Raw genomic sequence first — 26,355 nt, 5'->3', positions numbered from 1 at the left:
TGTTTCATATTAATACCACCAAAATGCCTACCTGTAGTTTTGACTCACTAGCTGTCCTATAAGTAAGCAGAAAGTGTTTTGCTCACTTTCTACACATTTTTCATCTTGCAATTCACAGCAGTAAATGTCCGTGGGATTGGTTGCTACAATTTTTGCTCTTTCATAAATATCTTTCCATCAATAATTCTTACATTAGGCCTTCATCTATTACAGTGAAGCTTAATACTAGTCCTTCTAAAAAATTAGCATATTGTGATAACGTTCATTATTTTCTGTAATGTATTGATGAACATTAGACTTTCATATATTTTAGATTCATTACACACAACTGAAGTAGTTCAAGCCTTTTATTGTTTTAAAATTGATGATTTTGGCAAAAAAGTCCAGAAAAAACAAAAATCCCTATCTAAAAAAATTTGCATATTTCATCCGACCAATACAAAAAAGTGTTTTTTAATACAAAAAAAGTCAAACTTCAATTAACTATATCAGCGATGCACTCAATACTTGGTCGGGAATCCTTTTGCAGAAATGACTGCTTCAATGCGGCTTGCCATGGCGGCAATCAGCCTGTGGCACTGCTGAGGTTTTATGGAGGCCCAGGATGCTCCGATAGCAGCCTTAAGCTCATCCACAGTGTTGGGTCTGGTGTCTCTCAACTTCTTCACAATATCCCACAGATTATCTACGGGGTTCGGGTCAGGAGAGTTGGCAGGCCAATTGAGCACAGTAATGCCATGGTCAGTAAACCTGTGGTTTTGGCACTGTGAGCAGGTGCCAGGTCGTGCTGAAAAATAAAATCTTCATCTCCATAAAGCTTTTCAGCAGATGGAAGCATGAAGTGCTCCAAAATCTCCTGATAGCTAGCTGCATTGACCCTGCCCTTGATAAAACACAGTAGACCAACACCAGCAGCTAACATGGCACCCCAGACAATCACTGACTGTGGGTACTTGACACTGGACTTCAGGCATGTTGGCATTTCCTTCTCCCCAGTCTTCCTCCAAACTCTGACACCTTGATTTCCGAATGACATGCAAAATTTGCTTTCATCTGAAAAAAGTACTTTGGACCACTGTGCAACAGTCCAGTGCTGCTACTCTGCAGCCCAGGTCAGGCGCTTCTGCCATTTCCAGCACACCCATGTGCACGGTGGCTCTGGATGTTTCTACTCCAGACTCAGTCCACTGTTTCTGCAGGTCCCCCAAGGTCTGGAATTGGCCTTTCTCCACAATCTTTCTCACGGTGCGGTCACCTCTTCTTATTGTGCAGCGTTTCCTGCCACACTTTTTCCTTCCCACTGAGGTGCCTTGATACAGCACTCTGGGAACAGCCTATTCACTCAGAAATTTCTTTGTGTCTTAGCCTCTTGTTGAGCGTGTCAATGATGGCCTTCTGGACAGCAGTCAGGTCAGCAGTCTTACCCACGATTGCGGTTTTGAGTAATGAACCAGGCTGGGAGTTTTTAAAAGCCTCAGGAATCTTTCGCAGGGATTTTGAGTTAATTCAGTGATTCAGATGATTAGAATAGTTGCTTCTGTAGAGTACCTTTTCATGATATGCTAATTTTTTGAGATTTTTGGTTTTTCTTTTTTTTTTTTTTTTTTGCCAAAATCATCAATATTAAAACAATAAAAGGCTAGAACTACTTCAGTTGTGTGTAATGAATCTAAAATATATGAAAGTCTAATGTTTGTCAGTACATTACAGAAAATAATGAACTTTATCACAATATGCTAATTTTTTTAGAAGGATAGTATCTTGGGTTGGATTTGACATCGCTTCAAGTCTTGTTTTTTGTTTTAATTTAAAGTAATTTATTATCAAATACATCTTTGTAGGGATGGTTGTCACACACTATGGGGTTGATTTGACACTGTTTATGTATCCAATAAACTTCATTTCACTCCTCATGCATTACTGTGCTAATTTGTGATATGATATACAATATTGATCTGAAATTTTCGTTCCAAACAACCCCCAGCGTAATTACTGTAAAGACCAGAGTACTCGTGAGCTGGTTTTGTGACTAGCCGTCGTCTAATGAGTGACATAGAACCTGATTCCATTTTGAGTGTCTGGGTGGGAGAAGCAGTGATGTCACAGCAGAACAAGAAGATCAGAAAGGCTGACTCAGCTTCCAGTTGAATCATGATGTAAGCAGGTGTCAATGGTAATGCAGGTGAGTGAGTCAAAACTCTGGCTGCACAATATATCGTTTGATCGCCATCGCAATATGCGCATACGCAATAGTCCTATCGCAGGATGCGCTTTTTTTTTGCTTGATAAAAGCAGCAAGTGTGCAGAGAAATGACCTCCTGGATCAGAGCTGGTTAGAGTAGCCAAACATTGTACTCAAGTAAGAGTAGCGTTACTTCAAAATAACATTACTCAAGTAAAAGTAGTCATCCTGAAAAGAATCCTCCAGTAATGAGTAACATTGTAAGTAAATGTTTGATTTTTTAAAAAAATAAGGTATTTTCTTCTCAGCACATACAGTTAATACATTTTTTACGGCGCTTTAAAGAGGACGTGATTGAACAGGCTGGAATGAAAGAAGGCAAGCTTCAGTCTGATTGGTATAATGGAGTCATGTGATTATTGTTGCGACATCTCATTGGTGAAACTGGGGGACTTACTGTTAGCATCTCTGACAAAAATAGTCAATATGTAGAATAAAGATTAAAAATGTAACAAATCTAGTGTAGCCCAAAGTAGCGGAGTAAGAGTAGTGTTTCTTCTTCACGAATCTATTCAAGTAAAAAGTACATTTTTCTCAAAAAGTTACTCAAGTAAATGTAATGGAGTAAATGTAGCGCGTTACTACCCACCTTTGCCTTTTATATAAAGCAATCTTCATCATTCACAAATTAAAACCCCTTAGCCAGGAATAAACTATTATATGATTACAATGTGGTCATGGTGAGTCAACCAAAGTATCCAAATTTTTCTAGTTTTAATATCGCAATATATCGCAAACCCCCAAAAAGTCGCAATGTCAGTTTTTCCAACATCGTTCAGCCCTAAAGCCAATGCAAATTCATTCCTCAGGTTTTTTTGACGTCTTGGTCTTTACTGCTGCTCACTAAGTATTGCTTTGCTGATATTTGTATCTGAGTGTAAATTAACCATTTTAAAATAAGACGCTTTTCTTTGGGCTAAAGTACTAGTAGTAGTTTGACACCATCTTGTGGGATGTTGGTGCCAAGGATTTCCGCAGAACTAAGATGTTCTGCTTATTTAGGCAAAAAAATATTGCATTTCTGCCATCTGGATGCTGTTGAAATCTGTTAAAATTAGGAAAATTATCTGGACATCAAGCGATATCATACCAAGACTAGATTTATGCACCTGTAATTGTCTTTGGGTGACAATGGAATTATTTTGTGCCAAACAAATCAACTGGCAGGTCCCACTTCACACTGGCACCGGACATCCAAAGGTACAGTACATCAGGATTAAATGTGCTGAATACAGTTTGCCTAATTGGTATTTCTTACAGGCCTCCATTATATGGTAACATACCATATCCTATGGCTTGCAATTAGTCTCTCACCCTGCCGTCTTGACTTTGGTCTGTTTTACTGCCACTTCTGAAACAGCCCATGCAGTCTTTTCTCACAATCCAAAATCTTGACATTTAAATGATCTCAGTGGTGCTTCAATCCTGTGTGACATCACCAAGAAAAACAAACTTAGCTAGATTTACAGTATTTCCACTTTTTATTTGCTTGACCGTTTTCTGCATCCCAAATAACAAGAATACACAGCATAAATCAAAAATATCCCATTTAATAGTTTACAACTTGTCATCTTTAATCATATATCATACTTTCAGTCTGACAGTCACACTCACCTTGGAGCCACGGACAATAGGGTTCAGTTCAACGCGACAAACTTGATGGGGGAAGAAACAAAACAAGAAAACTCATTTCGCCACAAAGAAATCAGATTTTTACGGGCATGACCAAAAAATTAAAACGAGGGTGCGCTTCATTCATCACCATCTTTAAACCTTATTGTAATCACGACTGAACAAAGTCCTATTGTACACACAGGTACCCAAGACAGAGTGGGACAAACTCATAAGAACTCCAGTGGGTCGAGTAGAAATGACATTATTTACACCGGCTTTCACATGCAGCTGATAAACTGAAATTTTGCAGCCTGAAATCATGTAAATAAAGACATCACACAACATCACACTCACACACAGTTTCAAATTTAGATCACACACAGATAAATTGTCTTCCTTCAAGTGTGTTCAAAGCACTTAAGTTGGGTTCACGTCTCCATTTGTACAATTTGCATGGATTTTCAAAGAATGAACAAGGGGTTGGGGGGAAAAACCGACGAAGATGGAGGGGGAAAAAATCTGTAATGATTTTTTTTCCTTCCCACTCCCATCCTCTTTTTGTGCAGCTCCCCCTTGTGGCGACTGGCGTGTAATTGACTCACATTAGTTCAGTCGATATTTGAATAAAGCTGCTGGAGCATTTCTTATATTCTTAATATTTAACTTCATGTCCAAGTACTAGTAGTAGGGACTAGCAATACTAAAACACACTAGTACTGGCAAAAAATTACTAGTGAGATCATAGTAATGCTAGTGCAGTGCAGTTTTGTGTAATTTTCCCCCACAGTGAGGACTAAGTTTACTAGTCACATGGCTATTAACTGTCTACCATTGAATAGCTAGAATACCACAGTCTATAGTAGCCAATGAGCTAAGAAGTTGGATATTGACTGAATGCTCAAACAGCTTTCTTTTCAAATGGAATATAAGTATGGAAGAAAATTTGTGCCACTGGAGTTTGAATATGAATTTCTAACAGATTTTTTTCCAGCAATGAAACTGTAATACTGAATTTTTCAGCTGCAAAAACCTCAGCCAGCCAAATTCGATATACTGGAGACGCAATCAAACCCAGTCTCATTTTTACCAAACGTCTAAGCAATCAAGATTTTGTTCGCTTCAGTGCTCATGTGACACAAATTGAATATTACTGGCGTCATCTGGTATGAGACGATGTATAAGAAGCAGCTGCAAAAGACGTATGCTCAGCCATGTCTTATTTGAGGATGACGATTTGAAAGATTTCAGAGAATGTTAAGCGGGGATCAATTGCTTCTCCCTGGTCACCCAGATGTTGTGACAGAATTTTTTGCGACTATTTTTTCCACGACTCAATTTACTGTTAGAATTCCTATTCTGAAAATATGGGTTAGAAATTCAAATATAAAGTGGCACAGAATTACTTCCATATAAAAGAAGGAACACAATCTTGGGATGCGTAAGTATTAACTTATTGACTGCCACCGCTGCTTTAAAAATGAGCTGTTTTACATTGACCACACAGTAATGTTGCCAAATCACCACTTTAAACACTTGAAACAGGTCAACAATCTTACTGTTCTAACAGGTTAAACATTATTTTTTTAAATTAATGAACTCATTGGCTGCCATTGACGGCGACAGACGTCCATTCCATTCTGACCAGGAAAGGCTGGCATAATGTCTATCGCTGTCAATGGCACTGAAACATCAACATTCAACGCCAGAGTTGGGTTTACAAGTAAGTATTGCTATCAACACAAACAGCTAACGGTTTAAATCGATGTCGCGAAGGGGAACAGGATTTAGAATGTGGTGCGCACACAAGCCGAACCGGGAACGCGCATCGTAGGAGCTCTCTAGTGCAGCATTGCAGTTTCTCAGTAGTACAGCTCATCATTCTTACACTAAAATCGAACCATAAAGACAATCCTCATCAGTGATTTTAGTAAAAAGGCGACATATCCACACCCATGAATCTGAGGAAATCAAAATGCATCCGTTTAAGAATCTTTTGTACATATATGCATACAATTCCATGTGCTAGCTAATCTTTTGTAGTCTTCATGTGGGGTTTTATTTAAGTGGATCAGCCTTTGTTTTACAGTTATATACAATGTACAGGTAGCAGTTCATAGTATACCTTTTACAATGAATGAGTGGTGATACAGGGAAGCCTGATGTTGACTACAGTTGACTATTTCGACAATATACATAGTGGAGAACTGGTTTAGAAAATGGTATCTAAAAAAAGGATGAAAGATAGTACAAGAGACCAAAAATTTGTAAAAGCCCTCAATATGTACAGAAAAAAGCTAATATAGCATTTGTCAACAACAGAAAAAAAAGTGAAATTATTTTCCTCCATATACATATATCGTAACTGAAAAATATTTCCAAAGCTAATAGTCTCTCCGATTTTGGTCACAGGAGTTAGTGAAGCATAGTGATTGAATATCAAAGCATGGTGGGGCCGCTAACGTGGTTCGTCGCTAACTTAGAATGGCGCACGCGTACAAATTGCCGTCAGCTTTTTCATGCAGCCGTGCGCCCCTCGGATGCGATCGGGGACTAGAAAAGCAGGCCAGCCACTCGAACGAGTTAGTAAAAAGAGAGAACATTGTGAGGTATCAACGGTCGCCTCCCCCGACAGAGAAGACCAGAGCCAATATCAATCGCGCCACTAAAAAGTCCTCACGCAATTCATCAATAAATCCACATCCAAGACAGGGACGGGAGAGTGGATCATAATAATGAGAATTTACGACAACACTTAATACCAACCTATGAAAAAGGTGACATCTATTAGCTGCCATTATTTTCCAAAGATTTGCTTCGATTGGGATCTATCAGGCAAACGTGAAACGAAGCAACATTAGAATGGGACGATATGAATTGTTACTAGAATTTGAATGATTGTGGAGTTCTGGCAAAGCCCTAACTATTGTATCGTGCTGTCACACCAGAAGGAAAAAAAAGTTCAGTATCACACTACATGATAAATTTCAGGGATTAACATGGTAATGTTCTTGTTTTAACGTGATGAATTTCACGAAACATGATATGGATGACATTACATGATTGATACATTTCATGTTGTAGGGTGATTAAGTTTAAAAAACACATCATGATAAAATGTTAGTAGCTTCAGTTTAAAGTTCTAACATGGTAAGTTTAATGTTCTAACGCAGTAAGTTTGTGATCAAGTTATAACATGATGTTTTCCATATATGGATGTTCGGTTTCGGGTTGCAACGTGGTTAATTTTATAATTTCACATGTTTTTAAGGTGAAAAGTTTCACTATGTCAAACTTATCAATTTAGCATAGGTTTAACGACCGAATGTAGTTTGATTTTCTTTTGCAGTAAATTTGATGTGATCATGTTTTAACGTGATGTTTTACATTTACGCATGTTAACATTTCAAGATGGTTCCAAACTGAGCGATAAATTTCATGCAACATGATACGTGTAACCATTATGGTTCATTAGAAGGTGAAAAGATACACATTAAAACGTATCATGATAAAACTTATCAAATTATAAGATGTTCTTATATTAGGTGAATTCAATGTGATCAAATTTTAATCGGATAAATTACATTATTACGTGATGTTTTACATTTGCGCGTTTGCGTTTTATTTTAAAATGATTAATTCATGTAACATGATGCATATACCATCATATGATACGTTTCAGATTTTAAGGTGAAATGTTATTAACATTAAAACGCAGAATTTTGCATGTTAATCTTACCAGTTTACCCTAAATTTAATATTCTAATGTGGTAATTTTGATGTTCCAATGTAATACGTTTGATATGATAAAGTTCTAAAATGATTTATTTCCCTTTATAATGTGATGTTACAAATTTGAGCATGTTACATTTCACTTTTTAAGTATTTATGAGACACAAAAAGGACTACACCAGTGACCTGCACAGGAAGGAATCGTTGAGTTTTGTTTCATAACATGAAACATATGACTTTAAAATGTGAAATTTATGCTATAGCAAGATACTGAACTTGTTTTTTTCTTGTGAGACTACATACACTTCCGCACCTAAAAATCTGAAAAATAGTAACAAGTAAGAAAAAAAAAAAGAATCCGGTGAAAGATAATATCCCATTTCTAAACAGTCACGATCATTTCCCTCATTTTTAAGCACACGAACAGGCTAACACACCAACTCATAGCAAAACGTTTCTTTCGTTAAGTCAGAAAGGCACATCACTTTGATATCAGGCATAAATAATCAAGTCGATTTACTGCAGAAATCAAACATATTTTCACAGAAATAGTGCCGATGTGTTGACCGTCTCATCGATGGAAACAAATAAAGGAAATGGGGGAGAACAGCATTCAGTGCATATAACTACATTCAAAACAGGCTTCATTTACATAAGTTTGTGCCAAGTGAGAAGCTCAATCAGGTAAAACAAAAATGGCTCATTAAGCTTAGGTACTAAATTTGAGCCATGGGGATAACAACTTTTATCTTTCAATAAATGGTCCTTTAAGACTACTATATTTTCCCTGTGGAACATAGGAAAGATGCAAGCTGAAGTTTCAAAATTGCTGCTGTCGGGCAGAAACCTTGTATGTCCAAAAAATGTTTTGATATTTTTATGTATTTTACATTTGGGGCACTCCTTTAACACAATTGCACGTAAAGAGTTCAACTTGAAGTGAAAGTTTCTAAGGTGAGAGTTTGTTAGCCCTCCCAGTCAAAATAGATTGGATGTCTAGCGCCGTCAGTGACACTGAAAGATGAGAATTCAGTCAGTATTCTCAATTAAAACAAACTGGACGTGTTTTAAAGTCAATTGCAGGTAATGAGTTAGATACTGTGAAATTTAAAAAGGAAAAAAAAAAATTGTTATTGGGTGCCATAACACCAATATGTTTTTATTCATTTTCATTTTTATTAACACTTTATTAGTTTATTATATTAGTTCTTCATTAAAAATATTAATAATAAAAAATAATATAATTGAGCCCTGACATCCACGTATGTGGACATGAAAATTTGGGTCATGTAGGCCACAATTGCAAATGTCTATGCATGTTCTGTTATTGATTTAAGGGGCTACGTTTAGTCAACTCATCAATTTAGATATTACATCCCTCAATCATAAAGATTGGTGGAATAGGATGATTGCACAATTTTCGTTTGTAAAGTATGAGACTTTTTTTTTTCTTGTTTGGAAATATTAATTTTTAATTCCAACTTGAACATGAACTCAAGGAAGTTGGCCTTTTTTTATCCAGCAATGATTTCAGAGACGCAACGGTTCTGTTCGACAGCGACGAAATGAAACTTTTGAGATGGATTTCATGCCTGAGTTAGATGCAAAATCCCCAAATTCTGCTTGAGATGTGATGAGGAAAGTCACAAAAGTGAATTATCTTGCATTATTTGGGCTTTAAAAGGCTCAGAGCAATCATAAATATAATTTTATCAAAGTGTGTTCATTTTATATTAACTACAGTATTCATGTGGGGGTGGAAAATTATTTGGATGGCTAACAAAAGAGGATGGCACCAATAGTGAAAGAAATGAGAAAGTTCGCTGAAAAACGGCTCTTCATCTGTACTGTGTTTTCCTTCGTTAAAGACGCTCTGTTGCGTATTTAGTGATGTCACTGAGGGGGAGTCCGTTGGAAGAAGAAAGGAGGAGGGGGGCAAGGCGAAAGAAAAATAATTTCATAGTCCCCATCAGAGGGGCTTTTAGGAGCAAAATGAAGCAACTCATCACTGCCACGATTGAGGGGGGAAGTTATTGACCTCGGCCAGGTCTTGCACAGGCGAGCCTTTGTGGGTGTACGTCAGCTTGATCCTCATCCGCAGTTGTTGCTGAAAATGGAACATCGGTTTTTCATGAGGTCGGAAAAAGTTACGCACCCCTGTTTGAATGGCAGCTTTTTGGGATGGGGAAAAAAAGTAATGAAATGATTGGGGAAGAACTACTAACTTTCTGTGGGTTGAGGACTCTGATGACCTGTGTGACGGTTCCCTGGTTGAGCGCTTGGACGACATTACTGCTGGGGGACAGGAGCTGCAGCTGGAATGTCTGACAAAACAAACAACATTTTAACTTGGGCTGCCACAATTAATCGACAACTAATCGATTATCAAATTAGTTGACATCTTTTTTGATAGTTGATTAATTGTTTAGATACATTGTTGACTGCCCTCCCAATCCAAATGGATAGGCTGTCTATTGCTGTCAAGGGCATTTTTAAATGAAAAATAGGGGAACTATTAAAGGATGATTTTTAACTTTTTTTTTAAAATTAAATAATAAAATTTAAATTAAAAACAAAAACAGTTCATTTTTTTCATTTTCATTAAATTTTAGATACATTATTTTTAAATAAAGAGTATGAAAGGGTGGAAATTGTTCTTGATTATGTTTTTTTTTTATTTGAATTTAAAATATATACATTTAAATAAAATGTTAATATTTGATGTATATTTTCTACAAATGTTACAATTATTTATTTTTTTTTTTAGAAAGGGAAAACAGTAAATATGAGCTAACCTTTGAAGATTGTAACTAAAAATATATTTTTTCTTGAATCAAGAAACAAACTTTTACATTTCTTTTTTCAAAACTGTGAATATTCCCTGATTTCTATAACAGTAAAAAAAAAAAAAAAAAAAGATCTATATTTGAACAGATTAGTCGACTAATTGCAAAAATACCTTATAATAATTAGTTGAGTATCAAACGAATCGATTGTTGCAGCCCTTTCCTTAACTACTACACGCTAAAAACATGGAAAAAGACGCTGAGCGCCACCTGAATGAAAACAAAAACAGGAGGCGAACAAGGGTGTCCGATCTTTACAGTCAGGGGTCCTTATCTGGTTTGTTGTGATTGTGATCGCATCCATTTTACCTTTGGTACTGCAGCCTGAAAAACAAAATCTGTCATGTCTGCTTCTGTGGAGTTAGAAGCGTGGATGGTGATGACGGCGACGTTGGGGTTGGGGTTCGCTCTCTCAAACGTGAAGTCGATTTTCAGGCCATTCTTGTTGTAGGCCGTCATAGGGGGAATACCTGAAGGAACAATTTAGAGCCAGGGGTGTAAATGACCAGCTAAAATGCGGTGAGAAGGGCCAAGGGAGAAGAGGCGTCTCACCTGCAGCTGCAATGTCATTAAAGAGGGGCTGTGAGGAAAGGCCATCCAGAAGAAAAGGGGGTTGGGAGGCGGGGACAGAGGGAGCAGGAGCAGGGGTTGGACCGCCTTGGGAGGTGAAGGGCAAATTAACAAATAGGAAATGGGTACTCAAAGACAACCTGTCTATAAATAGGTTTTTCTCACATTGGTTGACAAGAAAGTTTCAAAAAGTCTAATAGGCTGTACAGCAGTCCATAATGTCACCTTTCTTTATTTCATAAAAATGTTATCAGTTAATCTCTTACCACTGTTGGAATTAAATGGTTGTTGATATGTTGTCACTTGGTTTTATGGTAATGCCAATATGAGCAAACTCTTGGTTGTTTTTTAAAAATCTGTTCTATTCTATGCATCGATTTGGTCAAACGATACAGAAATACATTATTTTGGCAAGGAAGTAGTGGAAAAATGTTTGTGGTAAATATATGAGAAATTTGGCAGCATTAAATAAGTGTTCCCACCCAAAGAGAAGGAGCATCATCAAAAGAGGCTTGCTCCAAATAAACAGGAAAAATCTGTTCCAAATGACACGTCCTAGAATCGAGCTATGTAATGTCCCTTTTATGACATATCAAAATTTATTGTACTAACTCAAGGTTAACGCATTCACTGGCATTGGAAGTGATACTGGCTTTAATGTTTTTCACTATTATTATGCATCAGAATTATGTGTCTGTCCCTTTAAGGATGCTCTACAGTTTCTTATTAGCACATCAGGGGATGATCCTGGGTACAGCTGAATTATTTGAAGTACCGTATTTTCTGCACTGTAATGCGCACCTTCAATGAATGGCCTATTTTAAAACTGTTTTCATTTATAGGGTGTACCGCATTATAAAGCGCAGTAGTAGTAGCAGTGGTTAGGGTTGCGTTATAGATATACTAGTTGGTGTTGCACTAAAGGGAATGTCATGCCATGATTAACCAATATTGATCCATATATAAGGCGCATTGGATTATAAGGTGCACTGTCTGCTTTTGAGAAAATTGAAGGCTTTTAGGTGTGCCTTATAGTGCGGAAAATACGGTATTTAAGTATTTTTTGCAGCATGGCATGGTTTGTCTTACACAAGCGTAAGCAAGGAGCAGCTCTTCTTTGCTTTAGCACGGCAGGAAATAATATATATTTTGCAGAGGTCATTTTGGCAACTTCCATCTCACACGCCATTATTCCAGCCCCATACATTACTCAGTCCTAAGCAGCCTCGAAGCGAAATTCACTAACAACTCAGAACCTCATCCATCTGGAACCCCTTTAGTAGTAAGGCTTATATTTATATTAAAAAAAAAAGTGCTTCTCTATGTCATTCTGATCCCAGGGCTAGTGTTTCTGCTGAATGACAACAGCAACGTTTTTAATAATGTAGGAAAAACGCCAAAAGTAATTTCCTTTTAGATAGGTTCATATGGGAAATTAAAATTTGCATCAACAAGTCTCCACAGCAAAGCTGCGTAAAGCTGAATTCATTGGCTGCCATTGCCAGAGGATGGAAGAGACTGCTAGCCATCCAAGTCAAAATGGATAGGACGTCTAGCGCCGGAAATGTCAGTCAATTAGGTATATTTGTACATTGAGAAACATGTGCAAGGGACAGACAACACCTTTATCATGTGCATTTCAACAGAAACAATCTTGTTTAATGAATTAAAAAAAAAATTTTTTTTAAAACATTCATTTTTTTTGACGTGTAAAAATTGATAAAATAACCAATACTTCCTCTCTTGGTGCAGGCAAACGAGCCAAGTACAATTTTAGCCTATCAAGTGCAAGTATTTCAGATTCGTGACCTCATTAGTAAATATGACATGCCCCTGTTCTCAAGTCTATCAGCATGCATGAGTAGTACTGATGTCACAAAATGGCTGCGCTCGTAAGCGGCGTCCTATTTGTGGAAAAATTATTTTCGCCATTATAAGGTCTATTAAAAAAAAAAAACAGGATTTGTCAACTTAAATACTTAGAGCAACAGTCTTTCACATGAAGCCCGTTTATACCAGATGTCATTTGTCCTTTTACTATTATTTTGTGTAAAATAGAACCAGCCATAGTCAGCAACACGGGACAGTTCTTTAATTGTTGAAATAGTGAGATATGTAGAATCCTACCACTTAGTGAGATATCAACCAGCAGGTCCAGGAGTTCTCCTCCAGATGACGCAGGCTTCGGGGGCACTGTGGTATGGATTACTGGCACCACATCATTACCAACCAGCAGGTCTAATAAATCATTTGCCTTGGAAAATAAGTGTTGAATGAGTCATCTTCTTAACCATTTACACGTGCTCAATTTAGGTATTTATTGTACAGCATGGAAATCAGGAAAGTGTGATTACCTGGTTGGCTGGCTGACTGACAGGTGGTGGATGTTTGGGTTCCCCAACAGAAGGTTCTGTCTCTCCATTTGTCTGCACGATCTCTGTGGGGCCATTAGTGGCTGCTTTTTCCATTATGGGCATTCGCTCGAGGAGAGCTGGCCTGAGGGGAGACAAGCAAATGTAGGATGAACCATCCTGAACCCCAAGAGAAAAAGACCCAATTCCACTAAATGCTCCACTTATTTGTATTGGATGTGTTTGTTGCGCTTTCATTGCACCTCATGTGGTCGTATTTCTTGAAAAGTGCGTTGTACTCCACTGCTCTCTGTTGCAGTTCCACATCAATGCTGCTTCCGTATATTGAGACCACCTTCTTGATTCGACTAAAAGAAAATTGAATGTTAGTAGGAATATAGCACGGGTGCGTGTTTTTCCAAATGAGTTCTCCACTGTGAAGCCTCATTACGCGTAGCGTGAAATCCAGTGACTCACTTGACACCGCTGAAGCGAGTAGACAGCTTCATGATGGCGGTAAGAGAATAGCCTCGAGTTACAGGCGAGGAAAGATTAGATACGAGGAGCCCTTCCAGCACATCCAGAACCTCATCTTCACTCACCTTGTTTGAAAAATGAAGGATTTGTCATATTTCCTGCATCATGTTTAGCCCTATTCCCTTAGCTTTTATGTACCTGGATGGGCTCCTCCTCTTCACATTGTCCAGAAACCAGTAGATCGCCATACTCTCCTATGCACCAGGATGCCACTTGTACAAGAGGTTGCTATAGAGATAAAAACAAGACTCCATTTCATCCACCCTCTCACAAAAAAACACTGCTTGGGAATGAAAAATTTATCAATTTGTGAATTTAGACATTGCAATTTTGAAATCGGCAGGATTTACTCCATGTGTGCTTGACTGACCCACTATCTGTTGCATTAACTAAATTAATCAGATTTCTGTCCCCTTCAACAAAAACTATTTTAGTTATTTGAATAAAACATTCAGGGAAAAAAATACCTAATTTAAAATAATCACAAAAGCTACAGTATACTCTTGCTGTGAAGGGATTTAATTTATCCCATGGTATTGTTTTTATGTCATATTTGTTAGCCTTCAGTCTCTGATGCCAATGACCCCAGAAAATATTTATCTGGGTTTCCCCACAGTGCTATTATAATAGGGTTGGATGCGCAATGAAGACATCTTATGATCACTATGTGAACAAACATGTCCCAGCTTTCTGCAATTGCACTGAAATTGTCTCGTATTTTTGTTTATTGAAACTATATTTCAAGACTACGCCTTTTGTAAGACTAAGCTTAACTATTGTTAATAAATGGCTTATGAGAACACATAAGTCATGATTTCAAAATTCCTAAACCCATTTAATTTTTATTTCAGTTTCATTTTTTTCAAAAACATGGTGGGATGTCGGTGGGATTCCCTAGCTACAAAGCTACAAATATTTCGGGCCGAAAACCTACACATAATTTACAAAACAAACAGCTAAATTAGGGCAGAAGTTAAAAAAGTTTTGGTTAAAATAATATTTATACATACAGTAGTAAAAAAAAAAATATTCAGAAATGTATGGCACCCAGTGTAATTCCATTTCATGTTAGTCTATTAGTTTCATGTGTTAGCCTTATTAAGAAACCAGTTTAGACAGCAAGATGTCTGAAAATTGATAAAAATGTGTATTTTTGTTCTTGTCCTACTTTGACCGAACAAAAATGCAATCAAGAAATCTGATGATATTTACAACTGAGAAGTTATATGTTATAATTTCAAGAATTTAGACAAGGTGAAGAAGGTCCTAAAGGATGACTTGTTTATCAAAATAGTTGTCGATTAATTTGCTAGTCGATTAATCGGTTTAATTTTTGCACATCTATTTTTTTTCCTAACATCTTTTACCCTAACACTACCTATTAATTATATTATGCAAGCCATTATTCATAAAGCACAGTTCTGACCTGTGAAATGTCATCCAGAAGGGCTTTATAAAGTCTTTGCACGGTGTATGCGTGCATTTCGACACTGTTTGTGATGAGCTGGATAAGGTTGGGCACGGAGTCATCACGCACATAACTGCCTGCCTGCAAAGAGAACATGTGAATTAGAAAATATATGAGTAAGCCATTAGTAAAAATGGCTCCCAGTACTCATTTCTAAGAGCAAAAAATGTTTGACTTATTTACGTACTGTTGTCAGAACTCGCATTATGGTGTCTATGTGCCATCTTTTTGACGGGGCATACCTGTAAAGCAAAGAGTGGCATTTCAGGCACTGATTCAGAGGTTTTCTACACACAATACAAGGTGATATGTGCTGTCAGATAATTAACTGTATCAACAGTGTTTCAGACGATGGATCACTCTCGTTATCATCACACAGCATTTTTTCGAACTTTTTTAACAAGTCCTGGTGCATTATACACGTTACATACACAATGGAGCACAGCTACGATGTGTTAGGACAATGTGTGTCAATGTCGTACTTTTCTGCCGCTAGAAAGACTCCTGAAGCGCAGTCTGCTTTGAATTCTGGGTCGCACGAGTCCAGGAAGTAGAGCAGCTCTTTCATCATGCCTCTGATGTTGTTGCCGTTCACCAGGGCAAAGCTCAATTCCATTGCACGTCTATAATAGCAGTCAGAAGTAGATCAAGGACAGAAACAAAAGTTATGTAAAAAGGGGACCGAGCGAACGTCCTCGAAGTCAAAATACTGAAAATTGTCTTTACCTTTTAATAGAGACATCAAGGTCTTTTAAGCAATCCACAATTGTACTCCGATGCCTCTGCACAGCGTTGTGGTCCGTCTGTACCGTCTTTAATAGCGATGTCAATGCCACATATCTGCAATGGTGAGTTTAAAAATGTATGTTTTTTTTTATTCTGCGGGCCTCTCTTCAGATACACTTTATGTCATGATATATTGAAATATAGGAAAGTCACGGTATTGACAAAATGGCCTTTGGAAAAAAAACTTTCAGACTCTTCAATAAAAAGTGTGACATCTTGAGCTAGGATATCTACAGTGTATAACAAAAGTGAGTCCACCACTCGCATTTCTGCAGATATTTAAGTATATTTTTCATGGGACAACACTGACAAAATGACACTTTGACACAATGAAAAGTAGTCTGTGTGCAGCTTATATAATAGAGTTAATTTATTTTGCCCTCCAAATAACTCAAAATATAGCCATTAATATCCAAACCCCTGGCAGCAAAAGTGAGTACACCCCTTAGAAACTACGTTCATCCCTATATGTCCAAATTGAGTATCGCTTGTCATTTTTACTCCAAAATGTCATGTGACTCGTTACAAGAGTGCTTTCAGCATTGCTGCAGATTGAAAAGGTGGGGGGTCAGCCTGTTAGTGCTCAGACAATACGCCACCCACTACATCAAATTGGTATGCATTGCTGTCACCCAGGAGGAAGCCTCTTCTGAAGACGGTACACAGGAATCCCGCCCGTCTCATTAGACCATAGGACATCGTTCCAGTAATCCATGTGTTGTTTTGACATGTCTTTAGCAAACTGTTTGCGGGCTTTCTTGGAAAATGACAAGCAGTACTCAATTTGGACATTTAGGCATATACGTAGTTTCTAAGGGGTGAACTCACTTTTGTTGCCAAGGGTTTAGATATAAATGGCTACATTTTGAGTTATTTTGAGGGGAAAATAAATTAACTCTATTATATAAGCTGCACACAGACTACTTTTCACTGTGTCAAAGTGTCATTTTGTCAGTGTTATCCCATGAAAAGATAAACTTAAATATCTGCAGAAATACGAGGGGTGTACTCACTTTTGTGATACATTCTCAAGCACTATACAGTGTATGATTGAATTTCATGACTCACAGTTTTCATATGCAAATGAGGCCATTAATTAGAAAATTTAAAAAATATTGGCTTTATCAGATTTCACTGTACATCGTTTAATTACAGGAGTAGAATCAAGTGGAGCAATAGAAAAATTGTAGAAGCTACAAGTAGTCTTAAGAGTGGTCGTAGTACTAATTAGTTTTTAGCAGTTAATAGCGCTACTCTACAAGAGCTTTTCATTCCTGGTGTAGGGTGCTAGTCACTTGGTATTGTAAAAATCCATCATCTGTCTGATTAGCGAGAATTCTTTAGCACAAGTAAGGTGCTTTTGAATTTTGCAATATTCAGAAATTATTATCATATTGGAAAAGCTAGCAATACACTTTTTCATATGTGTTGATTTGTGAATTAATATGTGATCATTGATTCCCAAACTGGCTATGAAATGTATTAGACAGTCCTACTTGAAAATGTTATGCACACATACGCTAAACCCTGTCAATTAAGTCGTAATATACAATATTAGCTACAGATTTTTTTTTTCTAGAAAACTATATTTGAGGTTCTAGAAAAATGCTCTAGCTTGCATGTGAATGAGGAAATGGTTTGGAATTCTGCATGGATGAGGGAACCATTCATTTTCCCAAAGCAATTATAAAGTCATGTCGCCTGCTTTCCCGTCCGTAGAGGAAATTTGAGCATTTTTTTCAAGGCACCGGAAATAGTCCGTCTGAAATTCTTTTTGTCAGTTAATCCAGTCCCTTAAGGGCAATTCTGTGACCCCAAAGTTTTTTTCTCTTTAATGCCCATAGACAGTCAATGAGACATAAGGCCTTCTTAATGTCTGTAATGATTCAAATACAGTGGTACCTCTACTTACGACATCAGTTGGTTCTGGAAGTAGTCTCATAACCCAAAAATTTCGTAAATAGAGACGCGTTTCACATGTAAATGCCCTAATCCGTTCCAAGCACTACCGACACACCACATTAAATTTTATAAATGGGGTGAAACCGGAATAAAACAACAGCCAAACACATTTGAATCATTGCATATACCTAACCTTTAACCTGACCGTCAATACCTGCAATGAAGTTAATAATAGAACAAAATGCAAAGAATAAAAAGAATATATCTTACCTTTCGAGTGAGGCAATGTCCTCTTTCACAAGAGTGATGGTGCCTATCGCCTCTCTCACTCATCGTGACACACAAAAACGTGAGGAGACCTACTGTATGCTCTGATGTGCTACTAATGCAATGAACCGCAGGATCTTATGGAGCGGGATATAAAAGCGGAAAGCAGGAAGTACATAAGTATCTTTTACAGTATTGTATAGTATTTTTGCCCCGTAACGTGAAATTTCTTTCTTAACAAGAGCCAATATTTTCTCATTTAAACTTGTAGTAACCTAAAAATATCGTTTGTAAAGACGTTAGTAAGTAGAGGTACCACTGTATCATGACATGCTTGGCTGAAGATTCAGTGACGGGAGCAAAAATGTAAATATGCCCCCAAAATAGTAGTTTCATAATAACACTGTTTTTGTTGTGACAAACAAGAAGCCAGAAAAACCCATTTAAATATAAAACTTACCTTATATTTTTGTCATTATTAAGGAGGAATCGACCTAATATATTAATGGCCAATACCTGAAACACAAAAGAGTTGTCAGATTAGTTACAAAGACAAAAAAACCCATGAAAGCGCATTTTTACTTTTTTTCTAAATTTAATTCGCTCACCCTCAGTCCACTTTCTGACTTGATATCCATGATGGTCAGCACAGTCTCGTAAAGAATGGCATTGCCCACATTTTTACTTGTCTCAGTGTTAGTTGCAACCTGTGGTCAAGAATTAAATGAAGCACAGGACATAAGGCTCAACACCTGGTGGGAGTCCTCGGTTTATTCAGGGATTCAAATAATAAAATGTCTGTTCACGACAGCATCACTGCCAGATGCCTAAAAAGTGGCACTCTAGCAGTTAATTTTAGGATAGTTTTAAAGGACAACAATACTGACTTAATGACATTGATATTTTTAGGAATATACTAATCGACAATACCAGAAGGTAATGAATGCTGTCGGATATTATAATGTATCAACAGTCTTTCAGACGATGGATCACTCTTTATCCTCATACAGCATTTATTTCAGTGTGATTCATTCTCTTGTTGTGCTGTTCTGTGACAATTTGATGTTGTTGTCTTTTACTTGCCATTATTTCTCATAAGATTAAACAGCTGAGCACAGCTATAATCTGCTAAGAAAAATGTGTCTGCTGCTGGAAGGACTCCTGATTCACACAGGAAAAGGGGCATGTTTGGTTTGATAAGGAAATGTCACACAGCATAGTTTGAAATAAGAAAAACAAATAGTCAGAAAAATGAGACATCAGGCAATAGCAATTCAAACCTGTGCAAGAATGTCATTCATAGCTTCACTGGAGTCATCGTCACTCCTGCCTAAAATTCGAAGTAGTCTCAATATCCGCACCTATGAAAGGGGGAGAGCAAGACTGTCAACATACATGAAATGCAATTATGACATACCGCGGCCTAACCCAAGAATTCATTCTTTCTTTTATATACAGTATAGCCTATGTTGATTAGTATGTTGATGTCTTGTCTGTTTTATGTTTTGCCCAGACCACAGGAAGAGTAGCGGATGTGTTCATCAGCTAATGGGGATCCTAATAAAATACAAAAAATACAACAACAAAAAAATGATTGAAATGGATTACAGTGTACTGAGAATTAAAAGTGAACAGTATCGTAACGTCTGAATGTTTGAATAATCATAATATAGTGATAGCGACCAGGGAAATCAGATTTTTTTTTTCTTGACACTTACACAAACTACTTAACCAATTAGATTTAGTTTGCAGTTCAACTAAATAAGAGAGCACAGTTAGGGTGGCCATTTCCACAACACCAAAAATAACACTTAATGGCATTTAGTCCGTCCAACTCAAGTGTACTTCCTACAATAATATAAATGGAGTGCGTCACTTGGAGCCAAATAACAAGAATTTTCTACATGGTACCAATGATTTCATAATTCTGAGATTCTTACATATGTTGTTCATCTCAAGAAAATGTATCATTCATCCCAAAAAAAATTTATCGATGCTATAACGTATCATGATGTAGGCCTATGTGTAACAGAATAGGAAAAAAATTTGGGACGAGGTGGATACTATATGTTCCTCTTTTTATTTTGTCAATGCACTGTCCATGCACCTATTGCAAAATGCAGTGCCAAAATTAGAGTTGTCTGATATTATCAGGTACCGATAAAAGCATTGAAAAATGATATTGGACAATATTGACATCGGTTTTTCATTTTCCGTTTTGGGCCAACGTGCATGTTGCCTTCAAAGTGAATGCAGAAGCCTTCTGCCTTTGTACAAGGGCTGGTCACAGCTTAGCACAGCAGGTATGCTTCTTAAACCATTAGATGTCTCCAAACTTAGATACTTGGGATTTGTTATATGAGCAGACCATTTGCATTCATAGTGCAAAAATTAAAAGGATGAACAGTTGAAAAATAATTAATATGTTAAGTCCATGACCATATATACTGGTATCCATTTGGTATCGGATCGGAATATTGGTTAGAAATTCATTATCGGACAACTCTAGCCAAAATGCAGAACATACGTGACTGTTCCTAACAATCAACCAAATTTGCATAAGATAAATGCAACAATACAAATCCCAGCTCTTAAAAGAGACTTTTATGGTGAGGAAACAAAACCATGTAATAGGTACATATAATGAGAAAATGTTTAAAACAACACAACACTGGTGTGAATCTTGTAAGTTTTTATTTATTTATTTATTTTATAGTGCGCGGAAAATAGTTTTAGGGTATTTACAATATTTGCAAAAGAGTCCAGCACCAACAACTGTCAGCAGTGTAAAGTGGTAAGCAGCTAAACGCTAGCATGCTAACACAAACAACAAATTGATTAAACTCACAAAATCCCTCCTTATCAGTCATATTGACATGGAAAATGACTCATCTGTGGTAGTGTCGCCTACAAGTTAACAGCATATCAGGTTTAATAATGCTTCACAAAGTGTTTAACATCGCCTACCTGTAGCTGCGCTCAATGTAGTAAACACTCGCAAACACACCGGTGTGTGTTGCGTTCAAGTGCAACTCCAAACCGTAAAACAAGTGTCCTTCTTAAGGATCGTAAGGAGTCGCAATGTGTCAAAGTGCCTGATTAAAATGCATCTTATTTTTTGGTTGATTATGTATACAAACAGCTTCTTTTTTTTTTTTTTTTTAAATTTCCTTCAAGCTATCATATACAAAATCACCAGGTACTTTTAAACAACCACAATAAAAAATACAGATGCATTAATGCAACACATTTCCTTACTAAAAACTTTAGAAAGTTTTGTAACGTTTGCAAGAACTAATTTCTTTTGTGTTTTTTCTCAAGTTTTATTGCTCTCACAACATCGAAACTAATGAACAATCTCTCATTCTAAATGTCAACGCTACCAACCCGTGAGGACTCTCCTCCTCTCTTACCCCACCTGTGCACCAGCGTATGCGTTCCATTTCAATATGGAAAAAGAGCGTTCCATGAACAGATTCACCTCAGTGACCAGCAAAATACACGAAACCCGATTTGTTACAGTATTACCGAATCAGGTATTAAAAAATGAGCACATTTGCCCTATTGTATTACCAGATGTGCTCGGTTGTTTCAGGTAACATGTTTGCACCAGCATTTTAAATTGGGCACTTTTACACACCTGCATTGACTAATCAGTGTATCATATAAATTGACATTAAGACTGATCAGTGTATCATGTAAATTGACGAGTGTGACACAAAAGCTCCTGAACGGGTTTGAACACCCGAACAATTGTAGTACCTACGTACACTACATTTAAATGAAGTAGAGCCGGGCGGTTTACCAAAAATTTACCGTTACCGAGATGGTTCACAATGAGCGACGTAATTTTAACCATGTCGGTTATATATATATATATATATATATATATATATATATATATATATATATATATATATATATATATATATATATATATTTTTTTTTTTTTTAATGAAATGAAAAAATTAAAGTCTTTTCAGCCCGCTTTGACTATGTGTTGTTCGGCGATACTCATTCCTAGAGGTGTGCAAAATTTCCGATTCTTAGATTATTCGCGATTCAGCCGTGGAAGATTCGAGAACGATTCACAAACATCCAAATTCAGATTATTGAAATATGCCAAGTAAAGCGGAAGTACAACACACTCAGCGCGCCGCGCGGTCTTCGGGACAATGAGGAACGGAGCGAGCGTAGCTAAACATCATGCTTCTCATTACCCGGCCCCTCAGGTAATGCCAATGCTCAACTCACAGCTCTAGCTCAACTCATGCCATGAGATAAAAAAAACACAACAACATACCTGACTGCTGCCGAAAAGCTGCTACAAAGTACATCCACATAATGTTAGGGTAGATCAGAGGTTGCGCTAGACTTTTTCGTTGTCTGTCATTTTGACTGACAGTGTCATAAAAATCCAGTCATAATCTATTTTTACCCGTCACTTACATTTTTAAAATGATAATAATGACATATTCAATAGTATTTAGTTTTCATTCATTTTTAATTAATATTCTGTCCGAACAAGCTTAACAAGAGGCAAACAGACAGCGGAGTGCACCAATCAACGACGGGCAGACGTGCCGTTAGCAAAGCGACGAGGGCAGGACGAGGGACTTGCGCGCGGAAGTAAACATACGAGGAGAGCGGAGTTTATTCAACATGGCTAGCGCGAGACAGACTGTTGTCAATGACTCGTGTCGATGTGTTTTAGCTCATTTAAAACTGAATTTAACGCGGATTGGAACATATTCTTGGCTCTCTCGTTCGCCATCCGTGTTGTTGTAGAGACGACTTTCGGCGCGCAAGAGTGATGTTGCTCGTAAAGAACACGTCACGCAAATAAACAAATCTGATTTGTCGATTGATTTTGTACCTACTCGAGAGGCCGTTAATGGGCTGGGTCCCAGACTTTTCTCTCAGTGTTTGAAAAATACAGGGAGAACAGTCTGGCCGTGCCAGGCAAACACTCAGTTGCCTTGACATTTTTCCGAGTAAGGCCAACGACGTCATGCATCAAGAGAGACAATAGCTAATTAATATGCTCACTCGCCACCCTGTGGTCTGGGGTGTGAATTGCAACCTGTCAAAATGACAGATGGACTTCAATTTTTTCCGTCACCGTTTTAAAAAACCGGTCAACGACGGAAAATATTCGGTTAACGCAACCCCTGGGGTAGATATCATTTATATAGGACAAGATGCAATATAGATTCGATAGCGTTAGCAGCACATCTACAAAAAGCTAGATGCGGGCGTTAGTAAACGGCCGCCATGTTAAAGCAGTACACGTCCCTGCAAGGCTGTTGTAGCGAACCTTCCAAGCAAACCTAATTTAATTTGTATCTAAAATACTCCTAAATCGGTGAAATATTGACTTGAATCTATCTTTAAAATAGTTTTAAAACTTTCACATGTCGAAAGTAGACAAAAGGGAAATTATGGAATAACGGGAGCAATTTTAACAACTTTAACAGTTGATTCACAACATTAAATTAATTGAATGTAGTTTAAAGCTGCTGATACAGAATGGGGACTGGAGTTTCTTATTTACTGTTATTTTTGTATATTTTTTTTACTGCTATATGTTAACTTGATACTGAAATAGTAGTTTGGTTTAGCCTAGGAGTATTTTTGAACACTTTTTTTTTTTTTTTTTTAATGAGGGGGGTGCATCAATAATCGTTTTATAATCGAATCGGAGCCTCTGAATCGTAATCGAATCATTAGGTGCCCAAAGATTCCCAGCTCTACTCATTCCCTTTTAAGAAAGTTCAGCCCATGTGTTTCCGTGTCACGTGGCTATCAGGAAAAACAAACAGAAGCATGTTGCTATCAACCGTTATGCTAACGCTACAAGTGAACGTCATGGAGTTGGATAATAGTGAAACGGCTACCACCTGTAAGACATTTCGCCGGTGAAGGACATTTTAGCAGAACACCGGAAACAAATGCTCTCTGCGTGGGACGTGAGGTCGCCAGAGCGACAGCGGCTCGAACGTTGTCGAAGCGGCTGAACTCAATGAGTTGATGCGGGAGCAGTGCTTTTGGCATGGACTGCACCTAGCAATCAGTATGTCGCGTTATTTTGTATCTGTGTGTGTGACTTCTCTGATAGCTTTTAAAATGGATCAGCTCAGCATTCAGTATAAAGTACTTGTATAATCCATGAGTGTAGCCTACATTATGACTGTTTAATGGGCACAGCTATTTTTCTGTATGTGCTTGGTTTATTCTGTGTCATTACTGCCATCATAAAATCTTAAATGTTTCATTGGCATAAGAGAGCAGTTTAGCTTGATGTGTTTGTGTATGGGGCGAGGGGTGCATGCATTTCAGAAAATGCTCTAAAAAGAAAAACAAACAGAGTTAACATGCTATTTTTTCGCAGTAGGAACTTGAAGTAAACACTTGTGTTGAGTGTTCATGTCACAGCAGCCATTAACTCATTTGCTCCCAAAAACGTAAAAATACGTTCTATTTTTAATTGTTTCAGTGTCTCAAAGACGTATTCATACGTCTTTTACGTTTTTTTTTCACAAGAGACATATCTAGGTTCTAATGCAACTTGGCTCCAAAGCACAATGCTGAAAATCCATTTTAAAGCAATAAAACTGGCCACTGGAGGGCAGTAGCGCATTTGGTTAGACCCGCAAACCGATTCAATGGAATGAATGGCCGGGCCGCACGGCCAGGGCGCCGGTGGAAGACAACTGAATGGACGACCAGGAGGCCAGGCGGCGGACGACCGAGCAAAACAACCGGGAGGACGCCCGGGATGCCAGGCGCTGGACGACCGAACAGAACGACCGGGACCACCAGTGCAGCGGACGATGCCGTTGAGTCTGTGGTGCTCGCCGAGCAGAGCCCGCGCCGCCGTGCTTGGCCGCTCACGTCCCCCGCTACCCTCCAGTGTCCCACGACTTAGCCGGAAACGCGCATTGCTAAACCAGTCCCTTCCCCCCAAGAACACAACAAGCTCCACATAATTCCCCAGGTGAACAGGCAGTGGTCACCACAAAAGAAAGACTAAAAAAAAAAAAAATCCATCTTGATAAGACAGGCGGCGATGAGGGAAAAGTGTACCCCAGTTTTCGCGGCCACAACAGCGTCATCTCTCAGTTCAATAGTTTAGTTATGTGTAAATAAATTGTTACTTTGCTATCAAATGCTCTATTTGTCTTGTTGTTTATGTTATTTTGTAGAAGAAAAACATTATTCAGATGTTACGGCGAGTTGATGATGTGTGTGGGGCATATCACCTGATGTGTAAGTGTAAGTAGGTGTCTTTTTTCTTTTTTGTAAATACAACAGGCCAGTCCATATTTATCTCATTTGTAGCGCAGTGGACCCGACAACTGTAGGTCAATTTTAATTATATTTTATAACCACTCTTAGCTTGTTCTGTCAAGTGACTGCTTTTGACTGTTTGACATTACTCAACTATGCAACTCTTCGGCAGTTAATACTTTGATGTTACACAAAATTACTCTTGGCACAGAATGAGTAGCTTACCTGTAGGAAAGGATCGCTGATGCCCGAAACATCATGCTCCGGCGAGTATCCAGACATGATTAGGTTCTTTAGGATTCTCACCAATTGTGGAACAAGCTACAAAAAAGACCAAAAGCAAAAGAGAAAAGAGCTTGTGTCAGAATATTTCGTTAAGATATTCCAAACATCTACAATGATCCGTAGAGAAAATTATAATTTCAAATGCGGTCATTATTATTATTATTAGCAAATATCAAGCGCAAATAGAGGGATCATTGGTTACAAGAAATTGAAGGCAATCAAACTGCAAAACTCTAATGCTTTTCTGAAGAAACACTTGGTTAGAAAAGGTTGTGTCTAGCTAACAGGGGCACTACATTATAAAAATATTGTGAATGTGTTATTTTAGGAATTGATTTTGTTAAAAACAACAAGAAAAATGGAGTAATCTTCATGTGCTCTCTTTTTGAGAACACATGGGCGTTTTGTTTAATGGTTTCTGGTCTATCTGAAATCAGGTGGACACACACACGTTACAGGAATTGTGGG

The 26,355-nt window shown here is 37.7% G+C and overlaps 1 protein-coding gene across 2 annotated transcripts in view; it reads right to left on the bottom strand.

The window, feature by feature from the left end:
* Window positions 1-3,772: 3,772 nt before the first annotated feature.
* The window catches only part of ap1g1 (adaptor related protein complex 1 subunit gamma 1), a 39,391-nt gene continuing 16,808 nt past the window's right edge, over window positions 3,773-26,355 (bottom strand). The window contains exons 7-23 of one of the 2 annotated variants that reach the window (XM_057851925.1): window positions 25,828-25,923; window positions 19,593-19,673; window positions 18,921-19,019; window positions 18,773-18,828; window positions 16,084-16,197; window positions 15,840-15,980; window positions 15,545-15,599; window positions 15,316-15,438; window positions 14,028-14,117; window positions 13,830-13,954; window positions 13,616-13,720; window positions 13,356-13,497; window positions 13,129-13,255; window positions 10,984-11,088; window positions 10,741-10,901; window positions 9,811-9,909; window positions 3,773-9,692 (exon numbers count right to left, since the gene is read on the bottom strand). In XM_057851925.1, the coding sequence (XP_057707908.1) occupies window positions 9,591-9,692; window positions 9,811-9,909; window positions 10,741-10,901; window positions 10,984-11,088; window positions 13,129-13,255; window positions 13,356-13,497; window positions 13,616-13,720; window positions 13,830-13,954; window positions 14,028-14,117; window positions 15,316-15,438; window positions 15,545-15,599; window positions 15,840-15,980; window positions 16,084-16,197; window positions 18,773-18,828; window positions 18,921-19,019; window positions 19,593-19,673; window positions 25,828-25,923 (1,821 nt within the window). In that variant the 3' untranslated portion in view covers window positions 3,773-9,590. The remainder of the gene's footprint in view (window positions 9,693-9,810; window positions 9,910-10,740; window positions 10,902-10,983; window positions 11,089-13,128; window positions 13,256-13,355; window positions 13,498-13,615; window positions 13,721-13,829; window positions 13,955-14,027; window positions 14,118-15,315; window positions 15,439-15,544; window positions 15,600-15,839; window positions 15,981-16,083; window positions 16,198-18,772; window positions 18,829-18,920; window positions 19,020-19,592; window positions 19,674-25,827; window positions 25,924-26,355) is intronic. The other variant, XM_057852019.1, reaches the window with a different exon arrangement.

Source organism: Corythoichthys intestinalis, chromosome 1 (assembly GCF_030265065.1).
Source record: "Corythoichthys intestinalis isolate RoL2023-P3 chromosome 1, ASM3026506v1, whole genome shotgun sequence".
In the NCBI taxonomy this organism is placed as follows: Eukaryota; Metazoa; Chordata; class Actinopteri; order Syngnathiformes; family Syngnathidae; genus Corythoichthys; species Corythoichthys intestinalis.
Note: the sequence above shows the minus strand (reverse complement) of the source record. Positions and strands in the feature narration are given on the sequence as shown.